Source organism: Fringilla coelebs, assembly GCF_963513975.1.
Source record: "Fringilla coelebs genome assembly, contig: SCAFFOLD_38, whole genome shotgun sequence".
NCBI classification, from domain to species: domain Eukaryota; kingdom Metazoa; phylum Chordata; class Aves; order Passeriformes; family Fringillidae; genus Fringilla; species Fringilla coelebs.
Genome location: NW_028167583.1, coordinates 2001921 through 2025991, shown reverse-complemented (window position 1 = coordinate 2025991; position 24071 = coordinate 2001921). Strand labels below are relative to the sequence as shown.

Sequence of the window (24071 nt, the reverse complement as noted above, 5' to 3'; positions counted from 1 at the left end):
CTCATTTTAAACAGTTTGATAGACCTCATGTCCAACTTTAGTTAGTTAAGAAATTTCTTAGTACTTACTCTGTTATTGGTTAATAAAATAGATTTTAGTTGTGCATCAAATCTCTCTGTTGTATTGTTTACCTGTTCTCTTCACTGATTCTCATGTGACAAATCCCTTGTTGTTGCAGGTGCATTTATTTCTCACCCTCAGAACAGATTGTTCACAAAGTCTCACTCTCAAAACAGCTTCACATGGGAACTTGTAACTGCTCCGCTGCACTCAGAGGAGATGGCAGGCCAGCTATTAATAGAGCAGAGCAAGGCCTGATTTCATAAGGCCTTTCTTTTATCATTGTTCTACCTGTCTACTGCATCTCTCCCTTTTTGTTCATTTAAAAAAGGCTCCTATGTTCTGATGTTGAAACTGCTCACTCTTGTGAGGGTATTATCTCATCAAGGTTATCACTGGTTATCTATTAGATATGGGATAAAATAGATAAAAGAGCAATTACAATCAACAAAACTTACCAAATTCCATCAAGTCATTGACACAGGGTTTTGCAGCATGAGAAAACAAAGGAATAATGCCCAATGTCTCTTGGGGAAATGGAAAGAAATGACCATTGTTTCCAATTACTTGAGAAGTGTGAGAAGGTCCATTAGCTGGAAATGTTGATCTTTGGCATCCCTGAAAGTCCTCCTGGGAGCTGGAACAGGGAATAACTGAGGAAGGGCAGTAGGAGCACTGTACCATGAGGATGCCCTGAGGCTTTTGTTGGCAAATGGCCTCTGTCAGTTTCCAGACACAGCCATGTCTTGGCAGTCCTCCTCCTGCTCCTGCTCTGGCCACAGAGGCTGCAAGGTGATGAGGTTATTTCTCTTTCCACTGGGCCTCATTTTTTCAGAGCTGATCAGTGTCTGATGGAATGAACAGGTGACTGCTTTGAGCTGCTGATGATAAAACACAGGCACATCTTCTCCTGAAGGTAAAGAATCAATTGGGCTTCACCGTGGTACACTCAGTTGGGATTTAGCGGTGATGATCTTTTTTCCAAATTTCTCATGTAAATATTGCATCATTCAGAATGATTAGTCATCCAAATTTCTCAGGTACATTTTGCATTTTTTGAACGTTCTTAAGGCATTCATTCCTTCTCTTTTTTGTTTTTTAAGAATTAGATGCATGGCTTTTGTTAGGAGTATGAAGCAACATCATAGTAAAATAATACATGCAGTGGACAAGAACCTTACAGCAATTAGGAATAATTTGGATACAACAATCAGGAATATTTCAAATAGCAGACAAAGCTAACAACATAGGTGGAATTAGGTAAATAGCAATCTCTGAAATAATGTACCATCATCCCAGAGTCTGCACACAGCTGACAAATCTCCATTCAGGGGGGACTTGGATAATTATTTCCAGATAATAATTCCCAAGCTCCGTTTAAAAATAGTCCAACTGTCATGTCTAGAGGGTCAGATTACCCAGTCAAAGCAATCAAAATCTAGTTTTGGTGCAGAAAACATCTGGGTCTGTTGGCAAATTCCAGTCCAGGCAGAGCTGAGGCCTGGCCACCACCCAGGCTCTAAGTGGGAGAGAATTTCCTAAATGGAATTTAAAACAAGGCTCTTGAGAATGGCGCTTAGGAGTGAAGGTCTGGGGGTGACAGACTAATGAACCATCCAACAGCTGTCTCCTCCAAAATTCCCTCAGCACAGAGATGCTTTAAACCCAGCAAACTGTTGGAGTGGTTCTGTAATAATAATTGGGACTGCAGCTGATTCCTCAGAGGAGATGGCACAACACCATCCGGTTAGAGGAGGCTTCCCCCAGAGCTGAGATATCATTTTTTGGAACTGTGAGAAATCCTTAAAAATGATGAGACAGCACTGGGTCACAGCATGGAGGATTTTGGTGGGATTTTGGGCAGATGGTTTGGTGTGTATCCAGAGTGACTTTGGGCAGATTTGGGGCCTGCTTGGGGCAGATTTGGGGCAGATCTGTTGCTGTTGGGGTTTTTCTCCCGTTTGCCCAGCCGTGGGCAAAGCCTCGAAGCACATCCTATTCCTGTCCCAGCTCCTGAGGAGCCCCAGGAGCTGATGCTCTCCATGCTCTGCCCCCAGGGAGATCTGGGGCAATCCCGGAATCCCGGGGATTCCGGGGATTCTGGGCGGCCTTTGGGCATTGGGGGACTGTGGGGCTTGGGGGGTGAGAGGGGTGAGGGGGGCCTGGGGCTGGATTGTTTGGGGAAAGTATTGGGATTTTGGGGGGAATGTCTGGAGTTTTGAGGGTGAATTTCTGGGGTTTTAAGGGGAATTTCTTGATTTTTGCTGCGAAATTTCTGGATTTTTTGGGAGGATGAATTTCAGGATTTTCTAGAGGGGAATTTCTGAATTGGGATGGAGAGTTCTGGATTTTTGGTGGAATTCTGGTTGTTTTTTTTTTGAGTGGGAATGTTGGGATTTTTGGAGCAATGTTTCATGCTTTTTTTGGTGGGGAGGGTAAATTTCTTGATTTTTGGGAGCATTTCTATAGTTATGGGGAATGTTTCTGGATGGGGAACAGGATTGGGTTTAGATTTTTTGAGGAGGAATATTTGTAGATTTTTTTGGGAAAGTTCCTCATTTTTTGGAATGTTCCAGAATTTTTTGCAGGAATATTTCTGGATTTCTTTGGGAAATGTTTCTGAAATTTTGGGGGGAACATTTCTGGATTTTTGGAGGAATGTTTCAGGATTTCTTTTGGAGAGCATTTCTGGACTTTTTTAAGGGAACTGTTACTCAACAGGCCACATTTTGGAATTTGGGGGGAACATTCCCAGGTGTCTAGGGGAACATTCCCGAGCATCTGGGGAGAATTCCCGGGCGTTTTGGGGAACATTCCTGGGTGTCTGGGGAACATTCCCGGGTGTCTGGGGAACGTTCCCAGGTGTCTGGGGCTCTCCTGGCCCCATTCCCATCCCAGGTTCCTGGGGTTCCAGGAGCTGCCCTGTGCCGAGTGCCGCGACATCGCCTGGGTGCGGTTGGACACCGAGGTGCAGGCGGGCGCCGCCCACGAGGCCCTGCAGGGCTCCAGGATCACCCAGAGCAGGGCCAGGAAGATCTCCTTCGCCAAAAAGGGACCCAGAATACCCCAAACCCCTCCAAAACACCCCCAACCCCCCCAAAAAATGGGCCTGAAATACCCCAAATTCCAAAAAAATTTGAAGTTTCCCCATCCTGACTCCCCCAATTTCCACACCAATCCCCCTTTATTTCCCAGCATTGTACCAGGGTCTCTCTGCATACCTTACACCTGGAGCTGCCTCAAATAAACCCCAAATATCCCCAAATAACCCCAAACAAACCCCACTGTGCCCCCCAGGCCTGGAGTGGGTTTGGGGCGGGTGGAGGATTGGTGGGGGTCTCGATCCCAAACATTGGGGACTGATGGGGTTTGACCCTAAGATTTGGGGTTTGGGGGAGTTTCACCCCTCGGAGTTTGGGGGTTTTGACCCCCAAACTTAAGGATCAGGGCAGTTGGAGACCCCAGATGTTTCAAACCCCAGGATTTGCAGTCAGGGGGTTTTGACCAAAGTTTGGGATTTGGGGGGATTGATCCCCAGATTTAGGGGGTTTAACATAAAAGTTGGGGGATCAGGGGGTGTCGGGATAAAGGGGAGACGTGCACATCTTAGGGGTGATGATCATTGGTCTCCAATTTATTGATCAGGTTACATACTTTTATAATAGTGTTAATAAGCTCATACATATTCTGTAACCTAAGCATTCTATTTGTTAAGCTAAGCATCAACTCTTCTTCATTTTTTCAGTCTTGCATTCCACTTTCCCACGTCTCTCTGACTCCTTGTTATCATATTTAGAGATGTCCAAGGACACAGTATTTTCGCAGGTGCAAGAACTCAGATCAGAAGGCTAAACACAGTACTTTTCCAGCTTCTAATAATTAGCATTCCCACATATCCCGTTTTCTTTTAAATAAGCAACGCTTCATCAGTTAATTACACTACACTCTCTAAAATATAAAATAAGCAATTCTAATAACTATTATAAACAATATTTCTTAACTAATAAAGTTTTCTATTATAAGGAATTTAAGCTAGGGAGACAAACTGACAAAACTTATTACAATCTATAAGATATGCTACGAAATAAACACAAAAATTTTATGCTGTTACAAAGCTTAAACAAAGGTGTGCTAACACAACTTATAAAAATAAGCTAAAAGAGCAACATGTGTGCAAGTTTCATCTGCATTGATTGTTTTATAAGCTTGTTTCTCATTTTTAAACAACAAATATCTTTTAAACAAAAATGGCTTTATTTACAAATGCTTCCAATTATCTTTTATAATTAAAGTTTCTCTGATGTTCGTGGTGACACCTTGCACACAAGTATAAAATAAACATCCAACATAAATCTATTCAACATCACTTAAACTTAAAACACTTAGACTTAAAACACTTAGACTTAAAACACTTAGACTTAAAACACTTAGAATACTTAAACTTAAAATACTTAAACTTAAAATACTTAAACTTAACAGAACTTAAACTTATCAGATTTTCAAATCAACAAAACTTATATGTGACGTCACTTAAATCTAACAGAACTTAACAGAATTCAATTGACTTTAAATTTTACATAACTTAAACTTAATATAAATTAAACATAACAAAATATAACTTCACTTAAACTGAATAACACTTAAATTAACAAAAATGAAACTTAACAGCACTTAAACCTATTAAAACATAAATTTAAAAGCACTTTAAGAGTATTTAACATTTAATAGCACTTAATAGACAATTTAGCTTAAACTATTTAACAACAAATAAAATTTACTACAGAAATAAAATATAAAATTTACTATAACTTACTTACAGGCCTGACTCTAAAATATTAAGCTAGTGTGTTTGCTACAGCATTTTCACACTTACATGCACACAAACATAAAGAGTCTGTTCAAGGTATACCTGTGGAAAAGTCCCTTTGGATTCAGTGGAGTACTCACTTTGTATGACTTTGCATCTTTTCAGTTGGCTCAAGGCTGGACCTTGAGGAGTGGGGTGTGAGCTCAGAAATCACCACTGTTGTTTCGAGCTTGTCCTCCGGAGTTGGCAAGCTTGAGTGTTCTCTGGCTCAGAGCGAGGTGCTCATCACAGCCCCTGTGGTGCAGCCCCTGAGAGCTCAGAGTCCCCCTTTGGACCACTTTTTATAAAATCACAAGAGAGGCAGCCTAATTCGTAGCAGTTTTCCATCCTGACCTCAATTCAGTCCAGTAACTTTCTTTGAAAGCTCAACAATAAATATGCTGTCTCACTTGTTTGGTTTTGTTTCGTTTTTTTTCCAGCCAAGAAAGATAAGTTTCTAAGGTTGTTGGTTAAAAAGCTGGAGCTCATTAGACAGCAGCAGTTCCTGGGAACTGACAGATTGGCAGTCTGGTCACCTCTTGCTTCTGTGCCTATAAACAAAAATATATCATGCTCTAATTTTAAGTTGATGGAAATTGTTGATGAGGTCACCTAAATAATGTGTTTTTTAAAGATTGTTTTGAACATAATAAAACAATATTATAGGTGAGTAGGTCTATGCCACAGCAGTAAATATCTAGCTAGTATACACACTCTAACATATAGAACTATATTCAACAATAAGAATAATACAGCATAAATCACAAAAATTGCAATAAAGAGCAACATTGTGTCTCGAATTCCTGTAGCAGTTGATGACAACCTAAACCAAATGTCCCACTAGTGATGTTCTCCAATTTTCATCGCTCTTTCCAAGATTATTTCTGTGCTATGTATCTTTTCTGTACTGTGGTGAACAGTGATTAGGGTTCTGTGTCCATTGCTCTGGATGCATTCCAGCAGTCAACTCAGGTCATCTTGCTGCAGAGATTTTTTTCACTAGTGTACGGTTCATCCCAAAGGGGTTGGTCAGTAAATCTCAACAGTATGTGTAGGTAGATTGGAGTAATTCCTGTGTTGTTACAGGAGCTGTATAATTAAAGTCACATTCCCTGATATTGGGTGCTTATTTCTATAAGACTAATGAGCATTTGTCAGATCACAGTTCACCTGCATAGTTACAAAGGCATGTTTGACATTTCTGTGGTGGAAAAAAAGTTCATGTGGAAAAAATGTTTAATCAGAGAAATTTTTTATGTACACACAACACCACGAGTTCAACTGGATGAGTGAATATTTGCCTGCAAGGAGGTGAATAAATTGCAGGCAGCACCTAAAAGTGCATGGGTTCTCTTCATAGAACAGTTTCTTGCTAATGTGGTGCAGACACTCCCTCCCTGGTACTCAGTTTACACAGAATGTTTCCAAGTAGGCAGTTTTTGCACATATTGCAAGTCATGATGCTTCCATTTGGGCAGATGTGGAGCTGTTTCAGCATAACTAGTTACCAGCAGTTTATCTGATAGAGGAACAAGGGCGCTGGGTCCAATATTAAAATAAGTGTCCACCTACTAAAATTTAGAAAACATCTGTATGAACAGCTGCCTTCAGACTGCCCTAATTCTGCTCCTCCTCATCCTGGCACGCTCCAGTGAGTGCTCTGGGACCTGTGGAGCCAAGTGGAGGGGTTGCAGGGGCTGCTCTGTAGGGCCTGTGGGCGGCTCTGGCACCTGCTGATGGAGAAGCAGGAGTGGGAAACTGCAGCAGTGGCTGGAGGGGCTCCAGAGGGAGCAGCAGGGGCAGGAATGCCAGGGCAACAACCTCGGTATTTGGGTGGGCTCCATGGATTTGGAGCTGTTGGAATTTCAGCTGGAGCTGGAGCAGAACAGGGGCAAGTCTGTAGCTTTGGTAGATGAGAACTGGCGGCTGCCGGGCGGAGGGGGGGGAAGTAGTCACGCTGGGAAGCTGTTTAGGTCCCGGGGCCGCCGCTTGACCTGCTGTGGTGTGCGATGGGTTAACTCAGCTCCTGCCGCAGCAGCACGGCACTCTGGCGGCGCGAGTTGCGGCCCCGCGGGGGAGCCCCCCGGCCGCGCCGCTCCCTCTTTGCTCTGTCGCTGCCGCCGCCTCAGGCACCAGCAGGGGACCCCGGGCCCCGCCGCGGGACTCGCTCGGCGCTGCGCCCCGCGCATCCAGCCCCGCCGGCGCGCACCGCACCGCGGGCACAGCGCCGCCTGCCCCGCTCGGGCTCCGTGGCTGTTTGTATTTGTTACGAGCCGCTGCTTCAGGCGAGCCGTGAGCCACGAACAGCCGAGCCGCGGCTGCCGTTTCCATGTGAGCACAGCCGCTGACTTACAACTCTATATGCATTTCAAAGGCTCGATGTAAATTCCTACCAATTAGTCTAAAACAACAACAAGTCCGAAACATGCTAGCAACTTAGCTCCAACGCAGCAAACTCTTTAACTCTCGCCTGGACACGCTGCTGCTTGCAGTCTGTTTAAAGCACAGTCCATTGAGGATGCCAGGCTCAAACTAAGGTTTTTGCTGGTTGCTGGGTGTTAACAGCGCTCCAAAAACAACAGCAAGGACCATGCGCTCCGGAACCAAGCACGCCGGAAGTGGCTGCAGGAGCCGCACGCACCGACAAACTGCGGAAGCCTTTTCCCTAAGTTTATAGCCTATAGTCCGCTTTTCTACGCCGCTTGTTGATAACCTCATCATTTCCTTTCTCTATGGCTTTTCTGGCCAGCTCAGCCCAAGCTGTACAGCGTTCCCTTGCAATAGCTTCTGCTAGGTTGTTTTCTGCCTCAGGGATTAGCTCATTGTGAACTACCCTCCATAATTTACTTAACTTCTTGGCAGTTTTACTGTCGTCCAAAGTGGCCTCCCATAATAAATCACCAAATTCACACCATCCCGTTAACTCGTAAACCGTATGGGGCTTAATAAAAACTCCCTTAGCATATCCATAGGTCAAAACCCCTTGTAGATTCTCCATTCCCCTAACCTGCCGTTTTTGTAAAAAGGCACTAAATAAATAATATGCTGCTTGCCTTTCCATACCTACAATCGTCAGCGCTGTTGCAGCTCTTCAAGGTCACCGTGCAGCACGTATCAATCAAGCTTGTCTATACAACACTTGAGGCCCGGCGCGTCCAACTCGTATCACTTTGTCCCCCTTTTCCCTTTCTCCGCGCTTATTGCCGTCCTGGCTGCTTTCAGGACTTGACCCGGTTCTTCATCCCTTCGTGGTGCGTCTCAGGATCACGTTCAGGGATCACCATTTGTCGGGATAAAGGGAAGACGTGCACATCTTAGGGGTGATGATCATTGGTCTCCACTTTATTGATCAGGTTACATACTTTTATAATAGTGTTAATAAGCTCATACATATTCTGTAACCTAAGCATTCTATTTGTTAAGCTAAACATCAACTCTTCTTCATTTTTTCAGTCTTGCATTCCACTTTCCCACGTCTCTCTGACTCCTTGTTATCACATTTAGAGATGTCCAAGGACACAGTATTTTCGCAGGTGCAAGAACTCAGATCAGAAGGCTAAACACACTACTTTTCCAGCTTCTAATAATTAGCATTCCCACACAAGTGCCCATGGCCAAAACTGGGGTTCCAACTCCAAAGCTCTGTACATCCTAGGATTGCTCCCATGTGAAAACTGTCACAAAAGACAGGCCTTGCTTCCCTTGGCCTCTTGGGGGCTGCCTGTCACCTGCTTTCCAAACACTGGGGCTCTCAGATTTCCTTCCTATGGAAAAGAACTGTCCTTCTTCTCAAGGTGTCCATGGTCAAAATTGAGATTCCTCCACAGAAATTCCCTATATCCAGGGATTCTTCCATGACGAAAGCTGCCAGAACAAACAAGACTGGCTGGCTTGGCCACCAAGGAGCTACGTCTCTCGTCTTCTCCATTTGAAACACTTGAGCTCTTTGCTTTCCTTCCTATGGAAAAGAACTAACTTTCTCTTCTGGGTGTCCATGTCTGAAATTGGGATTCCACCTCTAAAATTCTGTATATCCAAAGGTTGCTCCCAGACAAAATCTGCCAGTGCCATAAAGTCTGGCTGGCATTGGCCTCTGGTAACTGCCCCTGCAACACTGGGGCTCGTTCTTTCCTTCCCATGGAGATCACTGGGGCACTGTGGGGACCTCATGGAACCAAGGGGATCATTGTGGCACCACTGGAGCCCATGGAACCAAGGGGATCATTGTGGCACCACTGGAGCCCATGGAACCAAGGGGCCATGGTGACACAGCGGGGCTTCATGGAACCCAGAGACCATTATGGCTCTGTGGGGCCTGATGGAACCATGGAGACCATTGTGACCCTTCAGGGCCTGGTGTCACCAAGGGGGCATTATGGCACCTCAGGGCCTGATGGAAGCAAGGGACCACTGGGACACTGTGGGGCCCCATGGAACCGAGGGAACATGGAGCAGGTCTACCTGACAGGTCTGGCTGATGTTGGGATACAAGGGCTACCTCTCATCAGCTCCTGGAGCACTGGGGCTCTGTGCTTTCCTTGCTATGGAAAGGAACTATCTGTCTTTTCAGATGCCCATTGCCAAAACTGGTACTCTTCTGAAAAATTTCCTAAATGCAAAGGTATGCATTAGAAAAAAAAACCTGCCAGCTCTGGCTGGCCGTGGCCTCTGGTGATCACTTCTCCTCTTCCCCTGAAACACTGGGGTCCTGCTCCTTCCTTCCTATGGAAAAGAACCAGAGTTCATGTCAAGGGGCCATGGCCAAAATTAGAATTTGGCCTCCCAAATTCCATATATCCAAGGTTTGCTCCCAGACAAAAGTAGCCAGGACAGACAGGTCAGGTTGGCCTTGTCCTCTGATGACTTTCTTAGACTATGAGCTGAATGTTTTAATTTGGAAACACCTTGGAGAGGGCCCAGAGATCTACCAAGGAGGGGTTTTGAGGCCTCAGGCACATGACCATTACACATTGAAATAAATAGGGCAGGAGATCTTTCTCCTTTTTAATGCCTTTATTAAAAGTGATCAGCTCCAGTGGAAAGGCCTGACAAGTCTGCGGAGCCCCTGCCACCGCTCCAAGGAGTGACCTGGAGAAGGAGGAAAGTGCAGCTCAGTCCACTAGGAGGCAGAGCTGGGGGTCCAATCCTCACGAGAGTAATGGAGATACACCCCGTGTTCCCTTTTTTGGTTCGCCTTTCAGAGTCCCTGGCTCTGCCTGACATCTTCCTGGCCAGGGCGAGGGGCGACAAAGGTTTTCAGCATCTCTGCAGGCTCTGGACTTTTTTCCCCTGATATCCAGACTTCACCTCGATCCCCTAATTCTGGGTTGGCTCATTGTTTCGGGAGGTTTATTGATGAGTTTGGTGGGGTTATACCCCGTTGCATCCTGGCTCCGAGGTTATTTTGCATATTGCATATAGCCTTAAGGTCCCCTCCCTTCCCACCATCGGCGGGGGGGGGGTGGGGGGGTGGGGGTTGGGGGGGTGGGGGGTGCCATCCTGCTGGCAGCAGGCAAGGGTGGTACTGACAATAGGAGAATTCTCAACAATAGAGAGTTAATTACCAACTCTTAACAGGTGATTACAACATGCAGCTAACAAAAGAACTCTCCCCAGCCAGCAATCAGCTCCCAACTTAAATTATAACTCTGCAACCCTTTTTAAAAAATGGGTAACTTTTTTTACTCATTCCAGTCCCCCCTCTTTTTCTTTGATCAAGCTTAAACTTAAACTCGCATCAACTTGCAATTTCTGACTCACGAGCATCGAATTTCTTTAATTTTTTGTATTGATTATAAATTTCTTGAGCACTCTGGTAATCATGGTTACTTAACTTTGTTACTTTTCTTGGTTTCTTCAGGTTAAATTTTTTTGAGATCTTTAGGGTGGTCTGCATGGCAGATATTACTATTTTAATGAAGCAGGGATGTAAACATAGTAAAAAGAGCAATCCCCCAAGTATACACACAGTGGGGAAAGCTACTTTTTCCCATAAATCCTTTTTGAAAGTCCATAGGTTATCCCACTAACTGGATTCAAGTGTAGGAGTCTGTTCTTGGTTGTTTACATATGCTAGTTTTTTAATTTCGTTTGAGATGTTTCTAATGATTGCACTCTTTATCTCTAATACTGCCTGGAACCTGATGATTCTGTTTAACATAGATATCGGGGTCTGAACCTGGCCCTTACAATTTTGGATTCTCCCAATTTCTATTGCACTTTGCTTTTTCTGTTTGGTTTCTCCGAAATCTTTGTATATAGGAACTCCTAGACTTCATCTAGATTCATTGGGTAATAAAAAGAAAGCTGGTTTTATCATTCCAGTGGTGCAACTGCCAGACCAGTCTCCTGACAATTTAGTGTATACTGTAGTACCAGAGATCAAAGCCAGGTGTTTAGGGCTCTCCCAAAATACGTTCTTAGTTTCTGTTGGGCATTCCCAATATTTCACATTTCTTTCATTTTCCAGAAGGGGTTTATCCCTTTTTCAGTACACTCATAAAGTTCATATACTTCATGGTAGATAAAGTTGTTCCTTTCTTTTTCCTCAACAGACCCAAATGTATTTGGATCTCTTGGGATCCACCAGGTAGCAGAGTTCTTTACTGCTAAATACCTTTTACAAACCATCCTTCTTACTGCTTTTACCATCTCCTTTAATTTGACTAGATTTTCCAAGCTTGTTTCAGTAGCATCACGTTCAAAGTGCAACCAGGCTTCTCCCACAGGGCACTGTCCCAGGAGTTGCTGCCTAAAAGTGGCGGTATTCCAGGCCATCCAATACATTTTCTCCTCCTTTTGACAAAAGACCAATTGGGAGAGGTTAACACAACTAGGGTCAAAATTGGTGTGGACTCTCAACAAGGAACTTACTTCTTCTTCTTCATAGAGGGGTTGGTAGCACTTACTGCACGGCTCTCTCGGGCTCCCCAGAGCACCACCAGCAATGAAAGCCATCATTACTAACCTTCCCAAGAGTCCAGTATAGGTCATCTTACACAGCCTGCCCACCTGGCGTTGCTTCTTGGGGATTTTACTTAGAAGAAGTTTTTAAGCCCTTTAGAGTCTCTTTTACCCATTTCTCTGGTTAAACCTTTCTTGGTCTGTCCTTACTAATTTGGTCTATCCCGGGGAGGGTACTCTGTAAAAGATTAACCTGGAGTCTTTGGTACTAAGTTGGGGGAGCTCAACCAGAATTACTTATTAACAGTCTTTTAACTTTTTACAAACTTCTTTTAAACACAGAACTGTCTTACAACACTTTTAGATATGTTATGGTTCTGATACCAAACTCTTTTCCTATACAGTTCATCAGTCTTTTTGACTCTTCCTTTTGAGAGTCAACTTTAAGTCTTTCGGTCCTTTTATAATGGTATACCCAGGTGAATTAACTTGTGATGTGGTTGAATCTTGCCCAGTGCCTGGAGGTGAGAGTGGTGTGGAAGCTGGTCCAATGCCAGAGGAAGAAGCTGATGTTGAATCTGGTCCCGTACCTCGGGGTGAGACTTGCCCTTTTATTCTCGTCATGTGAGTCCAACCCTTTTCTCTGGTCTGCACAGCTGAATTAGTGATGAGGAGTACCTGAAAAGGGCCTTCAAATTTAGGCATTAATGCTCCAGTATTCCATGATTTTATCAAAACTCAATCTTCTGGGTTAATGTTATGAACTTTCTGGTAGCCTCTTCTCCTTCCAGATAGTCTCCTGTGCTATAGGGTGTTAACAAGAATGGCAGTCCAAACATCATTTCATAGGGTGAAATCCCTATGTCAGACTGAGATCTTGTTCTGATCTGCAAAAGCGCTAGGGGCAAACACTTTAGCCAATTCATTTTTGTTTCTTCGATCAATTTATTCAATACATTTTTGAGAGTTTTTTCATCCGCTCCACCCTCCCAGAACTCTGGGGGTGCCATGGAGTATGTAATCTCCATTCTGTTCCTAAGGCTTTGATTATATTTTGCAATCTTTGGGCCACAAAATGTGGACCTTGGTCTGAGTCTATGGTGTTCACCATTCCATATCTGGGGATAATGTTCTCCAGGATTACTCTTGCCACGACTTGGGCTGTTTCCCTTCTAGTTGGGAAGGCTTCTACCCAATGAGTGAGATGATCTACTATCACAAGTAAATATTTGTATCCCTGCACTCGGGGCATCTCAGTGAAATCTATCTGTGTGCCTTGGAAAGATCTTAGAGCTAATTCCCTCCCTCCAGGTGCTACCTTTCTCATGACCTTCTGGTTCACTTTTTGACAAATGAAACACCCCTTTGTAATTGCTTTTGCTAGGCCATATACACCTATGCATAGGTTATTTCTTAGGAAATGATCACATAATCCTTGGACTCCCCAGTGGGTTAATTTATGTAGTTCTGTTAGCACTGTCCGAGCAAGTGCTTTGTTTAAAAACACCCATCCATCTGAGGTTAACCACTCCCCTCATTGCCTCTGGTGTAACTTTAAATCTTTTATAGCCTCTAATTCTTTTTCACTAAATATGGGTTCTTATCTTCTTTCTTCCTCCTTGGATGTGGTTTCTGCTTTAAAAACTCTCACTGGATCCCCTGGTTCTAAAGCTGCTTCCTTTGCTATCCGATCAGCCAGTCGGTTTCCTCTAACTTCAAGACTATCTTGTCTTTGGTGCCCTTTTATATGGACCACTGCTATTTCTGTTGGTTTCTGTAGAGCTTCTAATACTGACCTGACCAGGCTCTCATGGGCTAAGCTTTTTCCTTTTAAGCTTAGATATCCACTCTCCTTCCATATTTTCCCAAATGTGTGAACTATCCCAAATGCATATTGGGAATCTGGATAAATGGTTCCCCAGTCTCCCTTCAGTAAGTCTAATCCTCTATTCAGGGCATGTATTTCACAACTTTGGGCCAACCAGTTTGGTGGTAGTTTCCCTTTTTCCTCAATTTGTGAAGTTTCTCCATCTATAATGGCATAACCTGAGGACCTTTTTCCATCTATTACCCTTGAAGAGCCATCTGTAAACAAAATTCGCTCAGTTGCTAGAGGCTGATCTTCTAAATCTTCTCTTACTTTTGTTTGGAGGTTAATCAATTCAAGGCAATCATGTTCTAAATTCTCTATAGGCTCTCCCATTAGGAATTGTGCTGGATTGAGGACATTGGATGTGATAAATTCTAAGTCATCTGTGTTCATTACTATTACTTCATATTTCAATATTCTTTCATAGGCTAGCCACTGCTGAGCCCTCTGACTAAGCACTGTTTTAAGGTCGTGAGGAGTATGTACTTTAATTTTTCTTTGTAAGTACTTTAATTTTTCCTTGTAAGGTCAATTTTTGGGTCTCCTCTATCAGGACAGCAGTCGCTGCTACTGCTTGTATACAAACCGGCCAGCCTCTAGCCACTGGATCTAACAATTTGGAGATGTAAGCCACGGGTTTTCTGCAGCCTCCCCACTCTTGAGTTAGTACACCACAAGCTATACCCCCTTCAGCACTCACAAACAGGTCAAAGCCCTTTCTGAGGTATGGTAAACTTAAAACTGGGGCAGAAGACAATTTGTCTTTTAGGCTCTCCAGTTGTTGGTCATCTTCAGCTGTCCAAATTAGGGGATCTGGAGCTACTAATTTCTTGTATAAAAATTTTACACTTTGCGTGTATTGATCTAACCATAACTTAGAATATTCGAACAGGCCCAGGAGTTTTCTCACATCTCTTTTTGGTTTTGGAGCTGGGAGAGATAAAATACCTGAAATTCTGCCAGGGCTTAACTTCTTATATCCCCCTCCTATTATGTGCCCAAGATATGTTACTTCTGATTGCACGAACTGTAGCTTTTCTTGGGAAACTTTTAGTCCTTTTTCTCCCAGAAAATTCAAAAGCTTAATGCTAGTTGTTCTGACCTGATCTTTTCCCTTCCCTGACACCATCAGGTCATCAACATACTGCAGGATCTGTACTTCCTCTTCAGGAACAAACTCTTCTAACAAACCCACCAGGGCTTGTCCAAAGAGGTTTGGGGATTCAGTGAACCCTTGTGGTAATAGGGTCCACCTTAGCTGTTGTCTCCTTTTTGTACTTGGGTCCTCCCATTCAAAAGCAAACCAATCCCTACATTCTGTTGCCAGAGGACATGCCCAGAAAGTGTCCTTCAAATCTATAACAGTGAACCAAGCATGTTCTCTTGAATTTTTGTTAGAAGACTATACCGGTTGGGCACAACTGGATGTCTAGCAATGGTCGTTTTGTTGACCTCCCTCAGATCTTGTACCAGCCTGTATTTCCCTTCAGCTTTCTTAACTGCCAGTATAGGGGTGTTGTGCGGTGACATACGGGGTTCTAAAATTCCTTCCTGCAATAGTTGTTCAATAACTATGGCAAGCCCTTTCTTTCCTTCTAGGGAAATTGGATACTGTTTAACCCGTATGGGTGAAGTATCATCCTGCATTTTTATTGTTATCGGTTGAATGTTCAATAAGCCCCGCTTTCCCCCTTCAGCCCACACCTCGGGGTTTATCTCTGTGACATCTCCTTGGGATAACTTCATTATCTGTTCCACCATCCTCCCTTCTCTTGGGACAATCCCAACCCCCAAATGAACTTGCAGATCTCTTCCTAACAAACTTTTTTCTAGCTTAGGCAGATAAATAAAATTAGCTTCACACTGTCTTGAGTTTCCGATTATTTTTACATCTTCAATCACTGATGCTCTAAATAGTTTCCCTTCAGCCCCTAACACTTCACAAAATTTTCTCCCAATTACCATACCCTCTGGTACTTTGCTGAGACAAGACTTATCTGCTCCTGTATCAACCAAAAATTCAAATTCTTCGTTTAGGGGTCCCACCTCAACATTTACCAAGGGCTCTTCTAGATGTTGCATTGGGTCCCCTAAAGTATAGAGCCCTTGACACCCCTAATCATCACCTCTAAGAATCCTCTGTAAGTCATCTTGTTCCCTGGCTATTGCCTCATCAATACTGAGCTTTCTACAAAACTTCCTAATGTGTCTGGTCTCTCTGCAATAACAGCAGCGCCTTTCACTCCAAGGGAGTTGAGGTCTCTTCATTCCTCTAGTACCTAATAGTACTGGCCTATCCTTGCCTCCTCCTGGTGGTGGACCCACCCATTCTTTTGTTACCTCAGATCGTGGGATAGAGTTGCTTGCCCCCACACTTTCTCTAGCTACAGCAGCCATGATCCTAGCCTTGGCCTTTGCTCTTTCTTCTTCCCTCCTAAAATACACCTTCAATGCTTCTCTCAATAACTCATTAATGTCTTTCTCTTGCCAATCCTCAATCTTTTCCAGTTTTCTCCGTATGTCGGGCCAAGATTTGGTAACAAACTGGACTTCTAGTAACACTTGACCTTCTGTGGTGTCTGGGTCTGTTTTGAAATACAGTTGGAAGTTCTGCTTTAGGCGATTAAGCCAAGCAGCAGGAGTTTCATCCTTCTCTTGTGCACCTTCAAATGCCAACTTGGTATTAGTTCCCTTGGGAACTGACTCTTTGATCCCCCGAATTATCAAAGACCTATATTCCATCATGGCCTTCCTCCCTTCCTTCTGATTACGGTTCCAGTTGGGATCCGTTAGTGGCAATTTCTGTTCACCTGATGGCCCTTGGAGTCCTGGATGGTTATCTTTCTCCCGAATTCTTATGCCAGCAGCCCTAATCATCCGGACCCCTTCTGGGGAGAATAATATATTCAGAATGGAATTAATTTCCCCCCAAGTGTAGGTATTTGGACCTAAGAATTGATCCACTTGGTTGGCAATGCCCACTGGATCCTCAACTAAATTCCCTAACTCCTTCTTGAATCCTCTCACCTCAGAAGCAGTTAGAGGAGCGTTCACAAAGCCAACACCTCCTGCTACTCCTCCCACAGGAACTTCCCTGAGGGGAAAAAGTCTCTCTGCCTTGGAGGTCTTGTATCAGGTACTGCAGTATGGCCCATCTTCAGACACCAAGCTACTAATTTGAGAGATATCAGGATTACCCTGAACTTTTTGCAGGTCAGCAGGTGTATTTGGTGATAACAGTTTACCGGGTAAGGAGGCATTTGTGTCCCAATTAGAAGGAGGTAAAGGGACAGCAATAGGAGGGGGAGAAGAGCCTGAATGCATACTACGTGAAGCTGGAGAAGGGGTGGAGAGTGCAACAGTTGGAGTAGGCACTTGTGGTGGTGCAGAAGGAACTGGAGGAGCCAAAGAGGGTGGTGAGGGAGTGGTTACCAGGGGAGATACGGGGTCTACCATAGAGGAAGCCAAAGGTATAGAAGAAGGAACTAGAGGAGGCAGTAATGGGATGGCAGCCAGGGGAAAGAGCGGATCTGCAATTTGAGGTGCCCGAGGATGAGGATTATAAAGTGGAGGGGCATCAGGAGGCAAATAATCCAACCAGGGGGTCCCATCTTTTACTAATTCCAGCATCCCCTCCTTCATTCCCCTCTTTCTTCCTCTGCACTTTACAAATTCGCACACCTTCATCCCCAATAGCACTCTTTACCAGCAAGCTGCATATGATAATTGCCCGGGATCGGTATCCTCCCGAGCTGTCAGATACTGACTCAGTTGTTGACACATCCACTTGTCCCTTTTCCCACACCAAGGCCATCCTCCTTGCACCTCTTATTCTGCCTAGACTTCTACACAGTAGTGGATCATCTTAACCTTATCTAATCCTTCTGTGGCCTCTATAGAATCCCATCTCTCTAACAGTTCCCTAAGGGACTATGGGGAGGTATATTCCTCAGTCTCTTGCCTGTCTTCTTACTATTACATCCTCCCATTTTTCGGGTTTCAAGAGAAAAAAAATCCCAAAGGTGCCTCTACTGACAGGTAATCTCAAAAAAAATCTTGTTTGAGGAGCTTCAGCCTCCTCCACCGAACTTCAGATTTGCCTGACGGCTCAGGACTTTACGTTAAAACAACTGCCTGATCTCTTGATTGCCTAACTTTACCAATGTCAGGCCTTATATCTATCAGGATTTAAAAACATGAAACCCGGGATTTGTGCCTGACTCCCCTCTGCCAGGAAAAACAGCTGCCTGATTTCGCTTATGTATCAGGACTTAAAATCCCTGGCCTCCTTCACTGGGATTTTTGCCTGACTCCCTTTGTCAGGACTTAATTTGCCTGCAGGGCTTGTGAGCTTGCTCAAATCCTTATCGAGACTTGCGATTTTTCTGACTTCCCTTGTCAGGACTTTTGGGTTACGTGCCACTCACACCCAGATCTTCCTCCGCACGCTCGGGGGGGCGGGGGGGGGGGGCGGGGGGCTCTCTTCCCCTTAGGAGGCAACTCACTCACGCTGATTCCACTTGCTTCCCTCTGTTACCAGCTGGCCCCCTCGTCGGAGTCTGGTACTGCGGTAGTAGGGGGTCCTCACTCGCTCCGAGTGTCTGAGCTGCCAGCCCTCGTCTCACTCACACACACTCTCGCTTGCCCCCACTCCTGCCGCCGGATATTTCTCATCAATCCGGTGCACCTCTGCGTCACTGGTCCCGAGCCGATCTTCTCTGGTCCTGAATAGCCAGCTGTCCCAGAGGTCCTAGGGTGGGTGGCTGTCCCAGTCCTGGTGTCCTCTTCAGGCGTGGCTATCCTGGACGAGTCCCCAGCTGAAATAAATAGGGCAAGGAGACCTTTCTCCTTTTTAATGCCTTTATTAAAAGTGATCAGCTCAGGTGGAAAGGCCTAACAGATCCACGGTCCCCCTGCCGCTGCTCCCAGGAGTGACTCAGAGGAGGAGGGAAGTGCAGCTCAGTCCACTAGGAGGCAGAGCTGGGGGTCCCGTCCTCATGAGAGCAGTGGGGATATACTCCATGTTCCACTTTCTTGGTTTGCTGTCCAGGGTCCTGGCTCCGACCGACATCTTTTTAGGTTATGGTGAAGGGCAACCAAGGTTTTCAGCATCTCTGCCGGCTCTGGACCTTGTCCCTGATATCCAGACATCACCTTGATCTCCTAATTCTGGGTTGGCTCATTGCTTTAGGGGTCTTTTCCTGGATTTGGTGGGGGTCCTGTCTCGTTGCATTCTGGGTTTGAGATTACTTTGCATGAACTCCGATGTCTCCCCCCCTCACCGTCAGAGAAGAGCCATCCACCCACCTGGCTGTAGGCAAGGTAGTATTGACAAGAAAGGGGAATTCTCAACAATAGAGAATTAACAACTTACTCTTAACAGGTGATTAACACATGCAGCTAACAAAGAACGCTCCCCGGCCAGCAATGAGCTCCAAAGTCACCTTATAACTCTGCAACCCTTTTTAAAAAAATGGGTAACTCCTTTTTTACTCATAACAGTCTTGACAAAGCTTGGCCCCAATTGGTCATTGAATCAAAACAACTCACAGCAGAAACCAATGAAACAACCACTTGTTGGTAATCAATCTCCAAACACATTCTAAAGGAGCAAAACACAGGAGAAGGAAATTAGACAATTACTGTTTTCCTTTTTCCCTGAGGCCTCTCAGCTTCCCAACAGAAAAATCCTGGGTGAAGGGATTTTTCCAGAAAATGTCAATGCCACGTGCAGGCACATAGAGGAGCAACATGAAGACATCAAGGTCAATGAAGGGGAAGTTGAGTCCCAGATGTGAGGGATGAGGAGATGCCTTGATCTTGGTGCTGAAATCCTCTTGTAAAGCTATGGAGAAGGATGTAATTGATAAATCAGACTCTCTTCTTCCCTATAATGCATTGAAAAATATGGAGAGATGACTTGTTCAGAAAAGGCCTCCATGCTAAAGTAAGCAAATGTTGAAGTAGCTTTGACTCCATGAGAAGTTTGTACAGAAAAAGAGAGTGATGTGACCCTGTGGCCTCATGGAGGGAAGAAGAAGATCTCTGCTCCCAGAGATTAAGATGATTTCAGAAATAGGTGAAGAGAACTTCTTGTCTTCAACAGCTCATCTTTAAAATAATACCGCATTAGCTGACATGGACCATAAACACAACTTTGGGAAAGGCTGGAAAAATAGGAGGGACTTCATGATTGCAGATTTTCTGGGCAGCTGACATTCATGGGAATTGAGAGCCATGAGAGAACTGTTTTCTTGTGGAGAACTCTCCATGAAAGACATGAAAGGCATGAAAGACAGACTCCTTTCCCCAAGTGAACTGAAGAAAGACTATTCTAGAGGTTGTAAACTGACTGAAAAATTTAGGTTTTGTCTCCTTACATTGTCAGTAGGAAACATTTCTGATGAACTGCATTAGAGCAGAGGGAAATCAAGGCAGAGCCATGGTTTGTCAGGACTTGCTTGATCCTAATGAGCCCCAAGGTGCATTTGGAGCTGAGCACTTGAACCTCAGGGCCTGAGAGGAGATTGCACAAACTTTTCCAGGAGTCAAAGTCAGAAGAAAACCCCAAAGTGTCTCAAGGCATTAATGGGTCCCACTGAGGTCCATCCCCAATATAGGCTCCTCATGGAGTCTTTGGAGAAGAGAATTGGAGGCCAGGATAGCACAAAAACCTCTCAGAGACTCAGTGTGGAAAGGAAAATTCAAAAGTTCCTTAAACATCTTGAGTATCTCAAAGCATTAATGAGCCCCACTGAGTGTCAGTACAAAGCTCTCAAGGGACTCATTAAAGCAGATAATCAGGGCCATGATTGCACAAACCTCTCCCAGAGTCTTTATCCAAAGGGAAACACCAAGCACCTTAAAAGAACTGAAGTACATTGAAGCATTAATGAGCCCCACTGAGTGTTGCTACTGACAAAGCCTCTCCAGGGAATAATTACAGCAGATCATTGGAGGCCATGATTGCACAAACCTCTCAGAGACTCTAAGGCAAAACCCAAACCCAAAGTCCTTTGAAAGACCCTGGGAGCATTGAGGAGCCCCCAGGGCCATTCCTGAGCAAGGCTCCCCAGGGACTGCTTCCAGCAGATCCTTGAGGCCACTGGGATGTAGGCTAGGGGGGATGCTGAGGGCAGGACAAGGGGGTGACAGTGCCCAACCTGGCTAGGGCTGTGCCAGGAGGCCCCAGTGCCTTAGGACAAGGTGCCTCCTCACAGCCCTTGGTGGCACAGACCCTGCTGTGGCCCAGGGCACCAAGACTTGGCTTCTCTCTGTCCCCACAGGTCATCACTGCCTCCATTTCTCTGCTCTGCCTGGGGCCTGGGGACACTTTCTTAGTCGTGGGACCCATTAAAAGTCCAAGAAACTTTGGAGTTGGATTCTGACTTGGAGTCCTTGAGAGGTTTCTTCAGCTCCCTCTCAGGGACTGATGTTCAGGGCCTCAGCACAAAGCCCCAGAGGCTCATTAAAGTCCTTGTGCTGGGTCTATGCTGCTGAGCTGGGCCGGGCTCCTGGCACAGAGGCAGCTCCTGGTAACCAAGAAGAGCTTCAAAAGAACATTTCTCTTGATGAGCAGCTTTTCTCCCTGCCCAGCAGGGCTGGGGCACTGCCTGCAGCCACCCTAGGTACAGCACAGAGGCATAGAGAGCTTCAATCAGTCAGGGCTGGGAAGGTGCTGAGAAGTTCCTGGGGCAGAATCACTGCCAGCCCTGGACACAGAAACCTCTTGCTGCAGGACAATACAGCTGCAGCTCCTGGAGCCATCTCCTCAACCTGGAACATTCCAATGTCTACAGACTCTGTGAGTACATTCTCTAATTATCTCTTGCCCAGAGCAGCCAAGGGTGTCCAGGGCTGTCCTGCAGAGCAGGGTCCTACAGCCCAGGGCGCTGTGCTGGGGCAGGGACTCTGCCGCCTGCAAGGGAAAGCTCTCAGCCAGCCCTGGCAGCTGCTCCCAGCACTGGGGGACAAGATCTGGGTGGAAAGAGACAGCTGGTAAGGCTTGGAAGTGTTCTTCTTTTGTGGACAGTATGCTGCATTGCTCAGGACTGCTTCCAGCATGACATTTAACTGCAGAACATTTCCTAGTAGATTATACAGGCAGTAAAGCAAGGCAGGGGCCGCATGAAAGGTGAAATCCTGGTTATTTAATATACTGCTCTGGGTTGTCTGGATGGCGAATTACGCATAGATACTCATCTATCAGTTCAGGTTGAGAATTTAAAAACAAAAATCTCACAGATCTGAATAACCCAGGCAATGACAGAAATCAGCACATGGTCCCTTACAGGAAGCATCAGTGTCGCTTTTCCAGCCTCCACAGGGTTGCTCTTACGTTGCCATCAGACCTTGCAGAGCCAGAGCTGCCCCTGGGCTATGCCTGAGCTGGGAGGGGTCTGCAGGGCAGAGCTGAGCCCCCAGGGCTTGGCTGGTCTCTGGCAGCACTGGCAGGGCCCAGCCCTGGGCACAGGGAAGCAGCTGCTGGCAGGGACAGCTCCAGGGGGAAGAGCCCTGGGCAGGCAGAAGGGGGAAAAGTGCCCCCAAGCTGTGCTGATATATTTAAAGTCCTCTCCAAACCCAACTATTCCATGGTTGCTCTTTTTACAGATCCCAATGTCCAGCCACAGCAAATGTCCAACAGTAGCTCCATCAGCCACTTCCTCCTGCTGGCATTAGCAGACACGCGGCAGCTGCAGCTCCTGCACTTCTGCCTCTTGCTGGGCATCTCCCTGGCTGCACTCTTAGGCAACGGCCTCATCATCAGCACCGTAGCCTGCGGCCACCACCTCCACAAACCCATGTTTTTCTTCCTGCTCAACCTGGCTGTCACTGACTTGGGCTTCATTGGCACCACTGTCCCCAAAGCCATGCACAATTCCCTCTGGGACACCAGGAACATCTCCTATGCAGGATGTGCTGCCCAAGTATTTCTGCTTGTCTTCTTCATGGGAGCAGAGCTTTCTGTCCTGACCATCATGTCTTATGACCGCTATGTGTCCATCTGCAAACCACTGCACTATGGGACCCTCCTGGGTAGCAGTGCTTGTGCCCACATGGCAGCAGCTGCCTGGGCCAGTGCCTTACTCTATTCACTGCTGCACACGGCCAATACATTTTCCCTGCCCCTGTGCCAGGGCAATGTCCTGGCCCAATTCTTCTGTGAAATCCCCCAGATCCTCAAGCTCTCCTGTTCACACTCCTACCTCAGGGAACTTGGGCTCATTGTGTTTTCCATCTGTCTAGCACTTGGCTGTTTTGTGTTCATTATTTTCTCCTATGTACAGATCTTCAGGGCCGTGCTGAGGATCCCCTCTGAGCAGGGACGGCACAAAGCCTTTTCCATCTGCCTTCCTCACCTGTCTGTGGTCTCCCTGTTCTTCAGCACTGCAGCGTTTGCCTACCTGAAGCCCACCTCCATGTCCTCCCCATCTCTGGATCTGGCCCTGTCACTTCTGTACTCAGTGGTGCCTCCAGTCCTGAACCCCCTCATCTACAGCCTGAGGAACCAGGAGCTCAGGGCTGAAGTGGGGAGACTGATGACAGGATGCTTTCAGAAACATTAAACTGCTGGCCAATTTCTGCAAATCACTTGTAATAAAACTCATCTTTGATACTTCTGGTTGGTATCATTTTGAAGGTCCTTTTTCTTTGTTTTACTTTTTTCATATTGTCCACAAATAAATTTCATTATTTGTGCCATTTCTCATTTTTTTTCTCTCCACCTTCCCTGTGGCCACAGACTGTGTCAATGAAGGGCTGTGTTCTCGATGGCTTTAAATGAACTAAAGGATCTACCAGAAGAGTTTTCTGCAGAGATGACCTTTTGTTTCCTTCTCTGGAGCTGCAGAAGCAATGTCTGTGTGCATAGCTGGAGGTAGATCAGTGCTGGCACAGCAGCTGTGCCCAGGAGCAGCAGCACTTGGTATTGCCAGTGCTGCTGCCGTGGCCCTGCACCGCTGCCCTGGCGGCCCTGGTGTTGCTGTAGTGCCTGAGTGCTCTCGGGGCCCGGCACAGTCCTGGGGTGGCAGTGTCAGGGCTGCAGCAGAGACAGGCCATGGGCACTGCTGGGGCAGCGCTGACGCTTCAGGCCAGGCCCTGGGGGCTCCAGGCTCCTTGCCCAGGCTCTCTCAAGAACATAGCCAGGCCAATGCTCAGCACAGAAAATCCCTGTGAGCAGCCCCAGGCTGGCCGTGGGCAGGCTGGGGGCAAACAGCATGGCTGGTGTTCTGCAAGGGCCCTGGGGGAGACGGGAAGGAGCAGCAGAGCAGGGGCTGATCCATCCCCAGTGGACAGCCCAGGGCAGCATCCCAGAGCATCCTCGTGGAGCTGCCAATAACATCCCCCCTCTGCAGCCCTGGCCTCTCCCCCAGCTCACACAGGTGCTGCATC

General features: G+C 46.1%; 1 protein-coding gene across 1 annotated transcript; it reads left to right on the top strand.

The window, feature by feature from the left end:
- Window positions 1–22312: 22312 nt before the first annotated feature.
- Window positions 22313–23646, top strand: LOC311165753 (olfactory receptor 14C36-like; the record flags this gene model as incomplete). The annotated part of the gene is made up of 1 exon (XM_084227261.1): window positions 22313–23646. The coding sequence occupies one exon, from the start codon at window positions 22313–22315 to the stop codon at window positions 23243–23245; it is 933 nt and encodes a 310-aa protein (XP_084083387.1). The 3' UTR covers window positions 23246–23646.
- Between the last annotated feature and the right edge of the window lie 425 nt (window positions 23647–24071).